The sequence below is a fragment of the Penicillium bovifimosum genome (genome assembly GCF_028826915.1).
Source record: "Penicillium bovifimosum strain IBT 22155 chromosome Unknown utg000001l_segment0_segment0, whole genome shotgun sequence".
Lineage (NCBI taxonomy): Eukaryota > Fungi > Ascomycota > Eurotiomycetes > Eurotiales > Aspergillaceae > Penicillium > Penicillium bovifimosum.
In genome coordinates, this window is record NW_026622710.1 from 829244 (window position 1) to 847751 (window position 18508).

The window sequence follows — 18508 nt, forward strand, 5'->3', positions numbered from 1 at the left end:
CAACGTAGAGCCGATCTCCCCCTGCAGCCGACAGTCTCAGCTCAGGACACATGCAGTCATCGGAATCTATGAAGCAAGGTGTTCATACAGGCATATAGACACAAGCTATGAGCGATAATCGGCGGTTCAGGGATTAAGAAATTACAACCTGCCACATGCAGTGACCTCATTTGCTCGCGCGAACTCACCCAAGCCACGGCGATCCTCATCTTCCGCCTCGACGCCATCCTCACCTGCAGAATGCATCCTGACCATTTAGGGCCGGAGCCGTTCATGTGACTTCACTTAGAAGAGCGCAGGTGTCTGGTTTAGGCTGCTGCTCAGACGGGGGATCATTTACGGTCTGCAGTGAGTGATATACATACACAGCAAGCCCGTTAAGCTGTAGCCAATGCTTGAATAATGAAAGTCGGTGTCATATTAGACAGAGATATCGGTGAAGGATTGGAGATACGGACGATAGTCCGAAACCCGTGTGTCCTGGTGTGCACGTCACAGGACCTTTGATTGAGGCTGCTGGCGCTGTAACACTCCTGCCAAACTAGGCAATTTAACAGAGCGAAGGGACATAATGGTGCTAATGTTATCATCCAGTGCCGATTCGGCGATTAGCAGTGTTGCATGATGACATTCCGAAACTCCTAAGTGATAAGAAGAGAGCGCAAGGAATACTAAAACCGAACAAGGGGAGAAAGTTTCCACTAGCGCCATTCACCGTATCGGTCCACGCTCAAACCTCCAACAAGGATCGAAGAATGAAGTATGCTCCGAACATCCCAAACAACGAGACAACCAGCAACCCATTTCCTTCTCTGGTCAGCCCCAGATATGCAAGTCCCCCCCACCACCACCTCTTTCCGTCGCGCCATGTCGCGCTTAGCTTCCCAGCTCGGATCGATGGAGAACGGAGCCAAATCTCTGCCTGGAGCTGCTTCGGAGGAATTGAGCGGGATTGATGCAACGAGTGCAACAGGGCGATGATCCGACTCCGCAAAGAGAGGCAGTGCCGTATATGCAAGCGGCGTAACACTTCCAGCCTCGCCGACCCACGTGGGCTTTTCGAGGTAGAGAATCCGATCGCACCAGCTAGGCCAGCGGTGAGTCGACCATTTCCATTCCTGATCCTTGGCATCCAAGCCCTGGCGAACGTCCTGGCACGCAGCGTGCGAGTACTTATATGTAGGAGGGAAGTCGATCGGCGCTTCAGACAGTCCATGGAAGGTTCTACCTTGGTTCATTTCGCGCTTGAGCTGGTCTTTCTTCAGGAGGTGAGAGTAGTGCGTGGGATCATCAACGTGGGCGTCGTGCCGAGGGAACTGTGCAATTTCATCGGTGGAGGGACTGATGTCCGAGGTGCGGTAGTTCAGGTCTCCGGCAAGGAAGAGGTAGGCATTCGGCGCGAAGAGGTCCCTCCGACTGCCCTCCGCATGCGCGGACGCAGCATCATCAAGCAGACGGGTACTCTCGTCGACACTATCCTTCTTCGTTGGTCCGCTCTTGTCATGAGTGAACACAAGCCGCTCAACAATACTCTGCCAGTCTTGATTTCTCTGCTCACAAGAGTCCTCCATGGGCGCAAGGTGAGCCGCAACGAAAGTAAGATCAACAGTCTTCGACGAATGCCCATCCACAACGTATCCCAGACGCGCCCCGACAGCGCCCTTATTGCCCATCTGCTGGAGTCCAACGCCGACATGAGCTGTATCTTTCCAGGCAATCTTGCGCAGGGTGTCGTCGCGCGCGAACAGCATCAGGCCCGTCATGCCCGTATTGTCGGTGAGGAAGTTTACGTAGTGTTGATCCCATTTTTGCGCGGAGGCTTTCTGCACGGCGCGCCGGAAGGCATTGAAGTACGGCAGGAGGAGGGATCCTCCGAGGAATGAGTAGGCGATAGGTGCTATTTCTTGCAGGGAGAGGAAAATCAGATCCGGTGCGGAGCTCCCCGCACCGGAGGCGGGGAGGGCATCGAAGAAGTGATCCGCGAACGAGTCGACATCGATCACGTTTCTGGCGCAGTTAAAGGTCAGCACGTAGACACCGAGGGCGTCCATACTGATATCCTAACACTGGTATCGGATCAGAGGGACCGTAGAGATGGCTGGGGAAGATGAAGGGGTGACGTCACTGAAATCAAGTGACCGCTTGTCGTTGACCGCAAGATGTAAACACGACTCGAACTCTCTAAAATTCATATTTCCTACTTCTGATTTTCTGCTGAACTCGAAGCCATATCAATCTGGCAAAACAACCGAGCAGTTGAACAAATTTGGCTCATCAAGAAAAAAAAGGATTGTGCATCATCCGTGAATCGAACACGGGCCTCGTCGATGGCAACGACGAATTCTACCACTAGACCAATGATGCTGAGAACCAAGTGGATCAGAAAGCTGATTCGCTGGTTATATTTGAGGTTCCAGTATATGACTTATGATAAGGATCGCATTGATCCAGCTATGGCACTTGAATTTCCCTGAATTCACAACCTCCCTCGCACTTCCACGTTGCCATTGCTTGCCTCCAACTCAACCAACAGCATGCCTTCAGCAACATCTTCATCTTCATCCTCCATCACATGGACCCACTTGACCCTTCCACTCCGAGGACTCCGCACCTCGAGCTCCATCTTCATCTGCTTGATGAAAGCCAGAACCTGGTTCTCGACGACATCCTGTCCTTCCGACACCAGCATCTCCATCAACTTGCCAGACAGAGGCAGGATGATGTGTTGAGGGTTCGTTGGGTCACCTCGGCGATGCGACGAGGATACCAATGCCGACGCGGCAGTCGTAGTCGTCTCAAGTTGCATGCGGTAGGGCATTGCGCCTTGCGAAGTTGGAGTTGTATATTCAATTTCAGCAGCGAGGGAGTGAGGGAATTCATTGCGTAACACCCGGGAAAGGCGTAGGTGGTGGGCGACTTGGTCTGATTGCAGTCCATCTTCCGAGAGAGGTTCTAGGGTGATTGACCATGCGTCTCCTTTCCGGAATAGGAGATTGGATGCTGGCAGCACAGTCTGGGACATCGCTTGCTGCGAAGAACGGGACGGGCCATTGGATGCCTGGAGACTCTTTGAGATCCTTTCTCCTTTCTGGATGAGGGTCTCGAGATTTAATCCTAGCCATTGTGTGTCGACTTTGCCGGTCATGAAATCACGATGGGCTACGATTCCTCGTAGAAGGCCGATGTTGGTTTTCACGCCGTCAATCTTCGAATCAGCCAGCACCCGCTGGACCTTTCTGACAGTTGCTTCCCAGGTAGGTGCGGTCACAATGATCTTAGCTAGTAGATTGTCGAAATTGGACCCTACAACCAGCCCCGGACCAGAGACATCGACATTGGTGTCTACCCGAATTCCGTGGCCGGTGGGCACGGTAAACGCAGTCACCTTGCCTATGCTTAGGGAGAAGCCGTTGCTCGGATCCTCAGCACACAGTCGAAGTTGGATCGAGAAGGCATTTGGTGGAGGGTGGTTTGCGCTGACTTCAACACCAAGCCCCAACTCACGTAATGTATATCCCTGCGCCAGCAGAAGCTGTGTCTGCACCAAGTCTATCCCACTGATAGATTCTGTAATGGTGTGTTCAACCTGCAGACGCGGATTGACTTCTAAGAAATAGAACTCCCCGGCCTGCTCACTCACCAGAAACTCAAACGTTCCCAACGATCGATAGCAAACCTCAGTTGCCATCCTGAGCGCAGACTCAATAACCCGACCAACCAACCCTCTATCATTCACCAAGGCCGGGGCACACTCAACCACCTTCTGAAACCTCCGCTGAGCACTGCAATCTCTCTCCCACAGGTGTCTCACCCGACCCGTCCCATCACCGATAATCTGAACCTCAACATGATGGAACCCATCCACGGCAGCCTTCTCAACAAACACAGATCTCGACGGCGATTCCCCAATCGCCCGCTGAAGACTATTCTCCAGCTCACCCTCCTCCCGAACGAGACGAATTCCTCTCCCACCCCCACCATCAACAGCCTTAATCATCACAGGGAACCCAACCTGCCTCGCAAACGCCCGTGCCTCGTCCAGATTGCCAGTAGGTCGACTCATGGCCTCTAGCACGGGAACACCGCATTTCTGCGCTAGCTGCTTGGCTTGCAATTTATCGCCCGTTCGCGCGAGGTTCTCCCATCCGGGGCCGATAACGATCGACCCAGCTTCGTGCCACATGCGGTACGCGAACTCGGCGCTCTCGCTGAGGAAGCCATATCCCGGGTGCACGGCGTCGATGGAGTGTGTCTTGGCTAGTTCGATCAGGTAGGAGATGTCGAGGTAAAAGGATGCTGATGGAATTTGGAGTGTATGGCGCGGACGGCCGAGATCGCAGTGCGATCGGTCGTCTGTTGTGTAAAGGGCGAATGTCTCGATTGGGGAGGGTAGTTCTCGTGCTGCGTGGAGGATGCGGACGGCGATTTCTCCTCTGTTCCATGCGTGAGTATAAGTATATCATTTCTTGTCAGGTGAGGCCGTACCTGTTGGCGACCAACAATCGCTTGATGGGTCGTGAGTGCGGGGATGACGACATGGTGGTTTGTGGATTTCGGGGTAAATGTATGCGAGGATATCAATTTCCCGGAGTTACTCTACAGCGGTCGGAAGAGAAGAAGATAAGAGAAAACTATCGGATTCTTACTTTCAGAAGGACGAGGAGACAAAGAAGAGAGAAATAGGAAATATGTTACATACTAGTCACATAGGTAACCATTGTGTTTGTTACCTCGGGCCAACACCAGAACTCCCTTGTAAACGATTGTCCCGAGGTCCCTCGATAGTTAATCGGTACCTGGTCATATTCCCTCTTCCGGGTGGGCTTTCCTATCTTAGCTGCCGCCGCTTTTACGAGGTCGCTCAGAGTCAGGCTCACGAGTAGTTTTCAGTCTGGACTCAGAGTCAGTGAGCTGCTCAAACACATCTCCCTCGCGGTGACCGCCGCGGTCATTACCTGACGGACAGTGCGGGGCGATTCTTGACCGCCCTTGATTATGCCTGGCCCGTGCGTAGGTTTGCGGGGTAAACCAACAATTGCTCCCAATCAGAAATCTTGCGTGCCAGTTGAGATTAGTAGAACCCCATCAATTGAACAGGCTTGTCATTTTTCAATTTCCATCAAGCGGCAAGCCCTGTCTTAGAATTTCCGGTGAAAGTTTTCACTTTTCCAATCCCAATCCCAGGGCACCAGGCCACCAGCTAACAGGGCAGTCGGTGACTCGGTGGGTTCCGAGATCTACTGTAAGTCTGTAACTAGTGGGGCGACCGGTTGAGCCCCCTGCAGAACACGCTACCCCACGTCTTCGACCCACAACTCAGTCAGATATCATTCGTCGACTTGCGGAGCTTGGGACTTGGGAGTCTGGGACGGTGCTACCGGTTATGTAAGGCCCAGGGGCGTCGGGTGCTTAGTTTTACTCAGTGACCGAAAAGCGGCAAGGCATGAGCACTAAAACGGATAAGGCCAAGAAGTGGCAGAGGAGATTAAGTACATAGTGTTAGAAAATACGCAAAAGAAAACAAGGCAAGAATAACAATTCATAGTTTTCTGATGGACTAGAGAGCTTGGAAGAAGACTCAGAAGAGAAGAAATAAGGAAATGAGGGAGAGACCGAGACATATCTACGACTCGCGATGGGAGGTCAGCACCTGACCTGACATTAGGTGAAAGATGGATCCTCCGACGCATAGGAATAGACCCTGCCATACCTAAGATGGAATAATAACTGAAATCGTTGAGAAGTTCTAATAGTGAAATGCTACAAATGATATTTGATACACTATTGAGTCTTGACAAGATATCCATAGCTAAAAGATATTTGACCTCGGCCCTCGGAGGGACCAATCACCCCCTCAGTAGCACCCACCTAAAACAATCTCCAATTCTACCTAATACAGAGTTAACAGCAGACAAAAAACACCAGGAACTCCATATCAATTGACAATCTGTCAATCGACATACTGAATACACCATGACAAAATCTACCACCAAACCCCCGAATGACAAAGACCAAGCCACGAACCGCCTAACCCAACTCTCCTCCCACATATCACCGAACCCCAAACCAAAACCTCAAGAACCTCTCCCAGCAGACCACTCCGATGTCCTCTCGCAACTACAGACCCTGCGCAACATAGCGCAAACACCCGATCCTCAAAACCGAGGCTACGTCCGCCAAAAGCAAGCAGGCAAACTCTGGGTCCGCGAACGCATAGACCTTCTACTTGACAAAAACACCTTCGCCGAGATCGGCTCCGTCTCCGGCACAGCAACATGGCAGAAGACTGGGCATGCGCGCGAAAAACCCGTCTCCTTCGTACCCAGCAACAACGTCCAAGGCGCTGGCCTGCTGCGCGGCCGCAAGGTGTTGCTTACAGCTGATGATTTCAGTATCCGGTCTGGACATGCGGACGGGGCGTCTGCGGGGAAGACGGTTTATGTTGAGAAGTTGGCGATTGCGTTGCGGATGCCGGTTGTCAAGCTTGTTGATGGGAGTAGTGGGGGTGGCAGTGTGACGACGATTAAGAAGGAGGGATGGAGTTATCTACCGCATGTTGCGTCGTTCGAGTACGTGATTAAGCAGTTGAATATGGGGATTCCGAATTTGGGGGCTGTTGTTGGGCCGGCGGTGAGCTTTCTTTTTCTCTCTCCTTTCCCTCTACTTTTCTTTGGACTTTGCGTTTTGGGGAGTGCGCTGTGCTAATTACCGGCTATCAGATCGGCCTCGGTGCAGCCAGAGTAGTCTCCTGCCACTTCTCCGTAATGGCGGCTGATATCGGAGCACTCTTTAATGCAGGCCCGAAAGTCGTGGAAGGAGCGACTTTCGAAGAAGGACTTGACTTTCAAGACCTTGGCGGGCCAATGATGCATTGCACGAATGGTACAATCGATAATCTCGCTGCTAATGAGGAAGAATGCTACGAGCAGCTGCGTACTGTCTTGTCTTACCTGCCCAACAGCGGGTCCGACGCACCGCCAACAGTACCCTGCGTGGACTCTGTGGAGCGCGAGGATATTTCGTTGCGGAGTCTTATACCACGACGACAGAATCGCATGTATAATGCGCGCACTGTCATTCTTTCTGTTGTTGATGAGGGGTCTTGGTTCGAGATCGGTGCTTTGTGGGGAAGGACTGCGATTGGTGGTCTTGCCAGGTTGGGTGGACGGCCTGTTGGTATAATCACGCTTAACTGTGAGGTTAATGGGGGAGCGTTGGATGCAGCGGGGAGTCAGAAGTTGACCCGGCTGTTGAAGTTGTGTGATGTGATGAATTTGCCGGTTTTGCAGTTTTTGGACATTCGTGAGTCGACCATACCCCTGGGCTGCTTTTTGTGAAAAGATTGTAAGCTGACCGGTTGTGTTTAGCGGGATACGCTATTGGTACTGTTGCTGAGCGCACAGCGACTATGCGATGGGGCGTTGAACTTGCCAAGGCGTATTTCAGTACTACTATGCCAGTCTTTAATGTCGTCACGCGCCGGGTCTATGGTGTCGCTGGCGGTGTTATGCTGGGCTGTCGGGATCCGGTTATGCAGGTTGCTTGGCCGTCTGGGCAATGGGGGTCTTTGCCGCTTGATGGCGGGATTGAGGTTGGACATCGGCATGAGCTGAGGGAGGCCGAGAAGGTTGGGAAGAAGGAGGAGCGGTATAAGGAGTTGGAAGAGGAGTATTTGCGATTGATGAATCCTGTGCGCACGGCGAATGCGTTTGGCGTTGAGGAAATCATTGATCCGAAGGATACGAGGAAGGTCTGCTGTTCATGGGCTGAGCATGTCTATGAGGTTCTTATGAAGGAGAGATTGGCGGACAGGGCTTGTGGGAAGTTGCAGCCTTCCTTTGCCTAATGTTGCTGTATAACGAGCGAGGACTCTTAGATCGATTGTTCAAATCTATAGAGCAAGTGCACGAGGGGCGAAAGCAAACCTCGGCATCTCAAATACCATCACTGTCTACTACCAATATCAAATTGGCCGGTTGGTATCGCAGACCTACCTAATGGAACACTAGTGATGCCGATAGCATCAAAGCATCGGCAATGAATCCGAACAAAGGCCTTGTCTCATCCTTTTCTGTGTCTTTGTCTGATTGTTAAACCCATTGTCTATATCTGCATACACATAACAAAGAATACTCCCTCCCAACTACTCTCCTAAATCCTCGAATATAAAAGGCGAGTCCCCAAGCTCGAGCAGCCACTCACGCCAGGTCACCGGTCCCCCCATCCCCCATGGAATCTGCCATGGATGCGCACACCCGATACCTAGCAGTCAAGCACTTCGTCAGTGACCGAGCCGAATACACAGACCTCCTCAAAAGCTTCGCCGAAGGCAACACCCTCAACCGCACAGCCCTGCGCATAAAATCCGATCTCCTCCTCATATCCAACACACTCTGGATCTGGGCCTGCATCACCGACACCTCCCTGTCAGACGATACTATATGCTTCCCGCGGCGGTGCAAGGCGCTGGCGATAGAAGTGCAGGAGGTAGGCGATGATATGATTGTCACTAACGAGGGGACGCCTGAGGCAGCGTTTGACGGGCTTTCGCAGAAGATCTTTGGGATGTTGGTGTTGCAGATTGGGAGACTTACGGTCCCTGGGTATGTGCATGAGGACTGGGAGGCGGAGCGGGATGCGCGGTTGGCGGAACGGGAGCAGAGTGTTTGGTTTTGTAGGGATGAGGAGGGGGATGATGTTGTCACGAGGATTTTGAGGAGGGTGTGGGAGCGGTTGCATGTTAAAGTTGCGGAGTGTGCTTGTCGGCAGTGTTGTGATTTTTATTGTGGTGATGAGGATTGTTTTACTGCGTAAGGGTTCGGTGTGAGTGGAGTAGGCATGAAGTGGTTGATATATTGACTTAGCTCTCGATTGAATTATCGATGTGCTTTCGTGGATGGTCTCCGATATTGTAGAGAGTGTAGGGTATTCCAGTGCTTAGTATAAAAGCTTTTGAGTAAGTACTAGGTGCGTGTAAACATGTAAAGATGTAGATCGGAGCTGAGGTTAAAGTGACTAGGTTAGGGCTGTGATAACCGGGTGACTATATCCGCGAGGACTTCCATTAGCATGGAATGTAGTCTGTAGGTATCATACCTAGAAAATGGACAGGTTTGAAGTTGCTATTCCAGCAACCTGCGTAATTCCATCTATCGATTAATTTACATCCATCGTATGTCCAACTTTTATATACAAATTGCCCAGACAGGAGATCAGTCACTCAAAGTCCAATCCCAAAAGCCTCCATATGATGCTCATTTGGATCATTAACATGCACAACAATCTTTCCCCTCGCCCTCCGAGACCTCAATCTCTCAAACGCCTTCACAACATCCTGAAACTCATAAACACCATCAACCTGCACCTTAATCCTCTCCTCTGCAACCCACTCCCCAAGCATCCCCAACTGCCTCATATCATTCTTTACCATAACAAACACAATCTTCCTCCTCCCACCCCCAAGGAAGGCAGGCCACAAAAGCCTCGTCGCCAAACTCCACAACCCATCAACCCCAACCAACACAAACACACCTCCCTCCTTTAAAAACCGATGACACCCATAATAAAGCCTCTCATCCCCAACGAAATCAACCACAAGATCAAAAACAGGACCCCCCCCTCCAACTTCCCCACAAGATCCTTTTCCCCAACATAATCAACCACCTCATCCGCCCCATACCTCAGACACAACTCCATATTTTTCGCCGAACAAACAGCAGTAACATGCGCCCCCATGTCCTTCGCAATCTGAATCCCAAAAGTCCCACACCCCCCAGACCCCCCAATTACAAGCACCCTCTCCCCAGCTCGAACCCGCCCCTCCAGACTCTGCAGCGCCGTTAGCCCAGCAAGAGGCAGCGCAGCAGCATGGTCAACGCTGACGCCGTCCGGCACAGCGACGATATTCTCAGCGCTAAGACAGACATACTCGCCCAGAGAGCCGAACTGCGTCGGGTACGGATGAGCGCCGTGCACGAGCTGGCCTTCCGTGAAGTGCTGCGCTAGTGGGCCTGAGGCGACTACTCGACCACAGAAGTCCAGGCCTGGGGAAACTGAGTTGCCGAGGAGAAGCCGGAAGGGGAGACCCATGGATGGGAACTTGTAGTCCAGGGGGTTTAGAGCGGCGCTGAGGACGCGGATGAGGACTTCGTTGTTCCTTGGGGGTGGTGGGGTGGGTGTGGATGGGGTATTTTGCAGGGTTTCCTCCAGTGGTGAGGATGTAGGCGCATATAGCCAAGCTTTCATACTTTCTGGGTGGGAGGATGATGTGCCTGGTGGCATGTTTGTGGGTTGGAGGTTCATTTTGGTTGCCCTTTTTTATGAATAATTTGACCTCGAACACCTTTTGCTTGTAAAGATTGGTTGCAATTGCGGCAGTGAATTGCCAAAGTGCTTTTTCTTTTTGTGGGACAATTGAAATTGTCTATATCATCGTTGCAGAGAATCTTTGTTGCAATGCGACGAATATGAGGCTGCTGGTCAACACTCAGGCGAGATTCAATTGGTCCACATGCGCTGCCCTTGGATAGACTATGGGCGCTTGATGCGTAGCGCGCTAGTGCAGATATGTCAATCACGTGATGCAATCGTTCATGATTTCTGTTTACTTTACCCTTTTTTTTTGCTTGGCAGTGACGCGAACTCCTCCACCGCATCTTTTATATTCTCAACCTTCACTCTCACCCTCATCCGCGTTCCTTTGCTCAACGTCTTTAAGAATGGATTGGCAAACCGAGAGAAGCATTGATATGGATGAACTTGAAATCCACAACCAAGGGATGCGGAACACCACTTGCGAGCGTCATTCGAAGAGACCTTCCTTGGAGGTTGGTTGATGAGTTGGAGAACTTCATTCTGGTCCTCCGCAATTGGAATAAGCTAGTGAGTAATAGAAGCTGACTACACGAATAACTTAGTACTAATTACGCCTTGCCCATAGAACCATCATGAAATACTGAACGGGGATTACACATTTGATTTAGATGCTTTACCGGTCAAATTTTACCGGTCAACTGGTTCTCTACGTGTCCACGAGAATGAATCCCCTGAATCGGAGCTCAACGCAGCAATGCGGTATCTCACTGAGATTATTTGGAAGGAAGGAGGGTTTCGCTTTACACCTCCAGAGGCTACAGCGCCCGGTCTCCAAAACTCTACGTATACATACCACTGCTCCCAAGATGCTATGCATACCAAAGGCGATCAATCTACAGAGGAGCTAGAGAAGCAACGGGATGGTCGACGCATGGATCGATTCCCATGCGAGAGCCAGCTCAACATACGCCCCTGCTTACAACGTCGAACCCTTTCCGTTTCAATCCACCACATATGGCATATGCCCGCAGAACCTGACATCTCCAACAGTGAATCCGAGTCCTTCGAAATTGCATCGGAGTCTTCCGGGTTTGAATCAGAGTCTGACTCTGACTACCGTGAAAGCGAAGGCGAATCGGAGCCGGACGCTAAACCATTCCACGTCCGCGCGGCAGAATATTTGAAGATGATGCGAGAATTCATAGAGCATTTTGATGAGGAAAAGGCAAATGGGAATTTCGAGTAATTGGAAAAAGTTCTGAATTCAGAGGGAGCAAAGTCAATAGCGCTCTTCGCGAAGGAAGCTCAGCAGCTCCGAAATGACCCGAATATGCCACGGGATGTGTTTCGGCACCCGGCTACAAAGTACTTGACATTCTAATAGGGAATGAACGTTGGTACTAGCGACCAAGGCGTGTGATTGATGGATATTCTCTTATCTCTAGGGCATTACGCGCACTTGGATAGACTGACCAAGTCGCGTGCCGTCCGATTCAGCCCCGATCTGCTGAATTTCGCAGTTTCAAAATTTCCTATGTGAATACTCAGTACTATGTAACGAGCAAAATTGAAAGCCATCATGTCTACAAACAACGATTCGAATGCTCTTACACCTGATATACAGGCAACCTATTCCATATATACCGACACAAATATACAACCCAACTCAAACAGAACTTTTACCAGTCTCCCCATCAGCCGCCTGACGAGTCGGCACCGCAACTGGAGGCACCACGCCCTTGGCCGGCGCAGGCGCAAACCAAAAGACCGGATACCTCCGATGGATATTATTGAACAGCAGCGCACAAACCAGAAGCATGGCCGACGAAAGCAACACAACAGGCAAGAAATACCACGAAAGTCGCCAGATCTCCGGGCTGGTCGCGGGGAGCAGGGCTGTCGCTCCGGCAGGCGGATGCGTGGTCTCGGTCAGCTGCATGACGACTATAGCGATAGCTGTTGAGAGCGAGGCGGCGAGCCAGCGGAGGGACTCGAAGCGGGCTTGGTCGGGCATTAGGCTGAAGAGTTTTGTGATGCAGAGACCTGTTAGGGCGCTGAAGAAATGGCCGAAGACTAGGGCACGGGGTTGCGCGAGGGGGGCTTCTATTGCGCCGAAGACAAGCACTGCGGATGCACCCTGGGGGTTGTGGTTAGCTTGGAGTTTGTATTTGGGGCAAGGGATGTTCGGGGGAGGGTTTCGCGGCTGCTGTCTACTTACATAGGAGGCAACGATACCTGGCACATGGCGCGAGGTGAAGTATTCGGAGTAGACGAAGATGGCTTGTAGGATTGATAGACCGCAGAAGGAGGTGATGAAGGACCAGATGGCGATTTGGTATGCAGGTAGGGGCTTCACGGGTTCTGAGCGATAGCCAAGCCAGTGGCTTATCCACGGTGGGAGACGGGATAGACGTGAAGGAGCCATGGGATGACCCAATGGGGGTATATATTATCGATTAAGGGATTATAGACAAAGTAACGAGAAATTTTACAAGAAAGAAGATCAAATAATCCAAAAAAGCTTGCTTTAGCGCCAGAATTGGGGTAAGAATAGGAAATTGGAGAAAATTCGGGCCGTGCGGGGAACTGTGAGGGGATCCAGTTTCTATGACACCGCGATATTACACCTGTCCTTGTAAACAGTACGGAGTATAGAATGAGGTTTAAAAGCACGGAGTTGGAATTATGTGGTGGTTATGATAGTCTCTGGTGTATGCATACCTACGTGTACGGAGTAGATGGACGCAATGCCTACCTTAACTAGTCGTAGTCGGGTAAGAAACCATAATTACTATATTAGAAGACAAGCTGGACAAGCTGTACAGCTCACATTTACTATTATACAGGTTGCGACTGCAACAAATCACGACTGACGATATGTGACTCGCCCAATGTGCCCTTCATCACCAGCACCAGGTCATCCACAGCAGCCAGGAACTTGAGGTACGCACTGACAGCAACGCAGAACCGACGATAATTCTCGTCGCGGATCAAATCCGTGCTCAGCATGATATCGACATGACGCGACTGCCAGAAGTTGTGACAGCGGTTGAGCAATGGGGTTGGCAGGATCTCAGGCAGAGGATCGCCCGTCTTGAGTGATTGTTCGACCACGCCTAGAACAGCCATGACGTCGCCGATGTTGTGGTGGTCGAGGAGACCGGCCTGATTAGCCAAGCGGCTTTGTAAATGCTCTGGTAGTGAAGCAGATAGGGAAAGAAGACGACCGAGGTTCTGGTTGAGTTCTTGACACAGCGATTGCACCTGACCGAGACGGTCGCTGTCAAATGGGGAACTGGAGAACTCAAACCGCAGTAATGCGATTGGCCCGTCCAATCCTGCGAGTGTTTCCGCGAGGTGAAGCGCGAGCTTTTCTGCTGCTAGGCCTTCTTCGCGCCCTTGTCCCCAGCATGATAGAAGAAGAGCGTAGTGGTCTGATAGTGAGCGAATGACGTTTGACAGGGATTTGCAGACGTGGAGGGATGCAGACGGTGGTCGAGGGAACAGCTGTACGATCAGTGCGCCGGCGGATCCGATGAGAACAAGTGTCAGTCGTCGCCAGAAGACACTGTATCCCCAGCCAGGATTGCCATAGGCGGGGATATGTCTATAGTAGTGTCAGCCGTGTGGATTCTCTGCAATGGGTTCCAATCTACTTACGTATCCTCGAAGCTGTAACCAACGATCAAGATGCAGGTCGCACCAGCCATCATCATAGCTTGCATCATCGCAGGAGGGGCGAATATACGTCCCCACATGAGGATGACGATCACAGCCGCCATGATGGCAGCGAGACCGTATGGGTTTCCTTCACCACGACCGGATCCGATGTACCACGCGACCAAGCCAAGGACACCGCCAACAATAGTACCGACGGCTCGACAAAGCAGAGAGAAGGTGAAATCAGCCATGTATATGACCAGTGTGGTCTGCCCCATGATGAGGGCCCAGAGTCCCTTCTCACGGTAATAGAAGCCCGCAGTGTGAGGAATCGCAGCAGGGATAGCGAGTGCAATAGTGACAGCCACCATGCGCAATGCATAAAGACCGTCAGTGTTGATGAACCAATGATAGGTGCCGATGATAGCGCGTCCGAGACCGCTTCGTCGGTTAACGCGGTATCCTCTGCTGATGCGAAGATGTTGCTGAGCCGCTTTGGTTTGCGCCTCTGCAACATCGGGGTCGATAACTGGGTTGTGAGCTGCGGGGACAGGTGTCACGGCGTCCTTCCGGAGCACCCAATTCACCGTATATCGCAAGCCCTTGGGAAGCCACAGCCGGACCTTCTGGCGTTCTTTCAAGAGGGCAACCAACTGTCCTAGGACCCGCTCCCACCCATCTGCAACGCCGAGCACTTGCTCTTCAAAGATCATCCCGATTGTGATACCCCTAACCCTGACAATCGAATGCTCATCGAGAGACTTCAACATGCCCTTCTCGTCGAAAACCTCTCCATGGGTTTGAATCAGTCGCTCGGTGGTGTCCGTCGCAAACGATGCGCGCAAAGCCTGAAGATTCTGCAGTGCGGATAGAGCCCGCTCGTGCATTTCATTGAGTTGTTCCTTGGACAGCCGACCAAACCAGCGTTTGTTGACCGAGTTCAAGGATTCCGCAACTACCTGAGTAGCCTCCTGACACGCCGGGAGAATATGCTTGCCGGACTCGCGCAGTACTTCGATGGTTTCCGACCGCATGGATTCATGCTCCGGGCTTCTCAGTGCTTGAACCAAATTAACGCTTTCCATCAACTGGCGCATACCAACCTCGCGCGAGCGCGTCTTCTCATTGCCAGCTGCCTGGGAGTCAGAGTCGGAATCTCGGTCCTCAGTGAGCTGGCGCAGTTTCTCCAGTTTTGCGTATCCGCCAAGCCGGGCAATATGAACTTCCAACAGGGACAAGCTACTCAGCAAAGCCTGGCGAAGTGGCTTTCGCATGCTCTTGACGTCGTCAGCACCCCACCAACCGACTGACAAGTCCAATGGTAAGAATCCGATAGCCGGAGTCAAATCCTTGTAAGCAGCAATAGACCGCGCTTTGATCTTGTGCAAATCTGCCAAATTCAAGTCTTCGCCTTTCAATAGCGAGGTCTCCGTGGCATCCAGGGGTCCCTTCAGAAGCCGTACGAGCCCCTCCATGCCATCGATTACAACATGGGACGTAGACCGAGGGAAGAAGATAAAGTGCGAGACCAAGCCCAGCCCGATACCTATAGCTGCTGGTTCAATCAGAACCTTGGGGATTGTCCCGTTGAAAGATGGAAGCAATGGACCAATGGTCAGGGTGACATCGACAATGATGGTTGCAAAAATCTGCAGCAGAATGAATTTGGGGTTTTTTGCCCGGAGACGAGCCTGCACAAACGAGTCAGCGTATTGATACTTATACTCGGTTCAAAAGATGCTCACCAGTGCATATATGAAAAAGCAGATTAGAGAATAGTATACAGCTGTTACACGCGCGTCAAGCATCCAGCCATTATAGATAAGCTGCTGCTGAATTGCTGCCAGTGGCTGGCCAGTGGCATTAGCCTGGTTGGACGCCGCCTGGCCTAGGGCTTGAAGCCTGGCCTGGGTTTCCGCCGCCGGTCTAGCAGCTGCGGCAGCCTTCATGGCGATGACACCCCAGGCCCAGCCAAATGCCATGCCAAGAACGAGCGTCAGGGTCGCCAGAAGAAAAATGAAGACAATGCCGGTCGGAGGCACCATAAATAGCACCAGACTGATTTTAATTCGTTAGCGACAGATACGGACAGGAGAATTATAGATGCGCTCACGTCGCGAAGAATGTCGCGGTACCAATGACGCTTAGCGACGGCGTGATGAAAATCAACAGCGACGCGACCCAGGCAGCTAACGAGCAGCGAAACAGCACTTTTAGATCACGGGCATTGAAGTGATCCAGCCAATCTGGCAGCTTCCTGCCGCCGCCGGCCTTGGTAGCCGGCAGTGGCTTTGTGGATGAGGCAGAACTGTCCCCGTTTGAGGCTACCGGGGATGCCCCCGCCCGGACATCTCGCTGCGAAGACTCCAATCCACTCATCCCAACATGAACCGCGCATGCAAAAGATGAAGTTTTGTTCAGTCGCGGTCGCAAGGGGAAGATATTTTGACATTCCTCGCGATCACTTGCGATCAAAGGGGGAGGAAGAATAGAGGGGACAAGTTGATTAAGAGTTTATCGGGCTGGGCGCCCGTGGAATTGAACTGGGCGCGGAAATGATCGGCGCTAACTAGTTGATCTAGCGAAAACCTGACACGCCCCCGGATCATGATCGACCAATAGCTTGCCCAATTGTCTAGTTCGGCGCACTAGTAGATACTGCATTACGCTTTATGCTAGGATGGATGCTGCATAACTAACACCTTATGCTAGGACATTAACTAGGCTGAACACTTGGCACTTGGCAGCCCGTGGCAGAGTGACAGAGTGGCAGAGATCATCCCGCAATTCAAGTCTTTGGCATGCATCGATGGGGACAGCTCGTTTCAATCTGTAAGGCCTATGAGAACCGCCGAGTTTCGGTGTTGCATGACGGGCATTAGCGCACGCATGTGCCCGATTGGATATTTGTCCAAGCACGTGCCCAGACACAAGGCGAGAGCGACCCAAGAAGAAAAGTCTCGAATTTCTCTGCTCGGGCATAATGGGATAAAACGCCGCTCACCGTTGGCGTAGCACCATAGTCTTGTGCTTCCCTAATCAATGTTGCATTAGGTCTTCTACCAAACAGAAAGCTGACAGGAGAAGATGAAAATAAACACCTGAGCAGCATGGGGCGTTGCGTAGAGTTCGTTAGTTACAACTGGATTCTCATTCCATCCCCACAGAGCTCATTTTGTCTTAAATTGTTGCCCGAGTTTCTGGATATCGAAGTGCGAAGCTTTGCAGCATCCTCCCACAAGAAACGAAGTGAAGTGACCCTTTTCATAGGCTTCACCAACCACTTGTGCCAACTGGACTTCCCAAGGTCGCTAGATCAGCTATTAGCATGAGTTTCCTGTCACATAGCCAGATATTATCGTCTACTCACTTTATCAGCCAACCCGCCATCAAGCTTCTCCCAAATCTGCGTTGCAGTGTTGTAAACCTCCCCATTCGTTCCATCCGGGTACAGTACCAAACACGGAACAGCATCAATCTGCCGGGCCTCAATAACCTCCGCAACCGCCCGATCAAACGCATCAACAAGCCCAGAAAGCTTATGCATCTTAGTACAGTTAATTCCAACCCCCAAGGAACAGCTCCACCCTCCAATCCCCCCAAAGCAGCCCGCACGACCTCCGCAACCGAACTCCCATCCGGCAAAGCCTCATCATCCCTCGGAAAAACACAAGAAATCCAAAACGGAAGCTCAGTTCCCGAATCCCGAATCGCCCTCCTAACAGCCCTCACCTCATCAACCCGCGGAAGTGTCTCAAAAGCAACATACTGCACCCGCGACACAAGCCCCTCATCCGCCTCAGCAAACATCCGCAACCGATTCAAGTGCCAGCGATACAACGACTCTTCATCATCATGCCCCGCGTCATATGCACCGCTATACTCTTGTCCTGGGATCATGCATGCCCCATAGGGCCCAAGACTGAGTGCGATGCTTGTGCTGTCGCGTACTTTTGCGCGCTCGGCAATGTCCACTGCTGTCTTTAGGAATGGCCCCACTGCGCTACGCGGGATCCCGTCGGGATATTGGGCGGTTCTTGTCCGCGCGAAGCCTTCGGCTGATACTTGGTATGTGGCTGTTAGGAGGATGTCGACTCCTGCGACGCCGAAGTCGTGTTGGCAGGCTTGTAGCGTTGCTGGGTCGCTTACTAGTAGGTGGGAGGCCCAGAGTGGGGTCGTTGTTGAGTCGAATTTTATGTTGTAGATGTCATTTAGGGACGTGCCGAGGCCTCCATCTAGGATCTGGACGTGGGCCATTATGTGGTTCTGGGGATATTGGTGGTTTATGGAGGGTAGGTGGGAGGTTTGTTGATAGTCTATGCCCTGGGCCCGAGCCCCGAGGGTGCCCGCCCGGGGCCGATTCTTGTAGTGGTTACATAATGGGCCTTCGTGGCGCCCGGCTTCGGGCCCGAGGTACCAGTAACTAAGAAGTGGATCTGCCATAACTTTGTCTCCGACCAGTTGTCTCGCTGGACTTTGGGCTAACGAAGAGAATCATAATTGTTCTATACAAACAGTCTGTCTTGTGATTTTA

General features: G+C 51.8%; 9 protein-coding genes across 9 annotated transcripts; 3 read left to right on the forward strand and 6 right to left on the reverse strand.

Moving 5' to 3' along the window:
• Window positions 1–701: 701 nt before the first annotated feature.
• N7515_000316 (putative inositol 5-phosphatase) lies at window positions 702–2051 on the reverse strand (the record flags this gene model as incomplete). Its single annotated transcript, XM_056661060.1, has 1 exon — window positions 702–2051. The coding sequence occupies one exon, from the start codon at window positions 2049–2051 to the stop codon at window positions 702–704; it is 1350 nt and encodes a 449-aa protein (XP_056526226.1).
• Window positions 2052–2476: 425 nt separating this feature from the next.
• N7515_000317 (putative pyruvate carboxylase) lies at window positions 2477–4538 on the reverse strand (the record flags this gene model as incomplete). The annotated part of the gene is made up of 2 exons (XM_056661061.1): window positions 2477–4433; window positions 4486–4538. The coding sequence occupies 2 exons, from the start codon at window positions 4536–4538 to the stop codon at window positions 2477–2479; spliced, it is 2010 nt and encodes a 669-aa protein (XP_056526227.1).
• Window positions 4539–5973: 1435 nt separating this feature from the next.
• N7515_000318 (uncharacterized protein) lies at window positions 5974–7846 on the forward strand (the record flags this gene model as incomplete). Its single annotated transcript, XM_056661062.1, has 3 exons — window positions 5974–6630; window positions 6720–7302; window positions 7368–7846. 3 exons carry the CDS (start codon window positions 5974–5976, stop codon window positions 7844–7846), a joined length of 1719 nt encoding a protein of 572 aa, XP_056526228.1.
• Window positions 7847–8241: 395 nt separating this feature from the next.
• Window positions 8242–8814, forward strand: N7515_000319 (uncharacterized protein; the record flags this gene model as incomplete). Its single annotated transcript, XM_056661063.1, has 1 exon — window positions 8242–8814. One exon carries the CDS (start codon window positions 8242–8244, stop codon window positions 8812–8814), a length of 573 nt encoding a protein of 190 aa, XP_056526229.1.
• Window positions 8815–9540: 726 nt separating this feature from the next.
• N7515_000320 (NAD(P)-dependent alcohol dehydrogenase) lies at window positions 9541–10281 on the reverse strand (the record flags this gene model as incomplete). The annotated part of the gene is made up of 1 exon (XM_056661064.1): window positions 9541–10281. One exon carries the CDS (start codon window positions 10279–10281, stop codon window positions 9541–9543), a length of 741 nt encoding a protein of 246 aa, XP_056526230.1.
• A 471-nt stretch (window positions 10282–10752) lies between these two features.
• Window positions 10753–11560, forward strand: N7515_000321 (uncharacterized protein; the record flags this gene model as incomplete). The annotated part of the gene is made up of 2 exons (XM_056661065.1): window positions 10753–10881; window positions 10940–11560. 2 exons carry the CDS (start codon window positions 10753–10755, stop codon window positions 11558–11560), a joined length of 750 nt encoding a protein of 249 aa, XP_056526231.1.
• A 420-nt stretch (window positions 11561–11980) lies between these two features.
• On the reverse strand, window positions 11981–12739 carry N7515_000322 (HPP family protein; the record flags this gene model as incomplete). The annotated part of the gene is made up of 1 exon (XM_056661066.1): window positions 11981–12739. One exon carries the CDS (start codon window positions 12737–12739, stop codon window positions 11981–11983), a length of 759 nt encoding a protein of 252 aa, XP_056526232.1.
• Window positions 12740–13152: 413 nt separating this feature from the next.
• N7515_000323 (uncharacterized protein) lies at window positions 13153–16353 on the reverse strand (the record flags this gene model as incomplete). Its single annotated transcript, XM_056661067.1, has 4 exons — window positions 13153–13921; window positions 13975–15665; window positions 15720–16032; window positions 16088–16353. 4 exons carry the CDS (start codon window positions 16351–16353, stop codon window positions 13153–13155), a joined length of 3039 nt encoding a protein of 1012 aa, XP_056526233.1.
• Window positions 16354–17144: 791 nt separating this feature from the next.
• Window positions 17145–18231, reverse strand: N7515_000324 (homocysteine S-methyltransferase family protein; the record flags this gene model as incomplete). The annotated part of the gene is made up of 3 exons (XM_056661068.1): window positions 17145–17285; window positions 17345–17512; window positions 17590–18231. The coding sequence occupies 3 exons, from the start codon at window positions 18229–18231 to the stop codon at window positions 17145–17147; spliced, it is 951 nt and encodes a 316-aa protein (XP_056526234.1).
• Window positions 18232–18508: the final 277 nt, after the last annotated feature.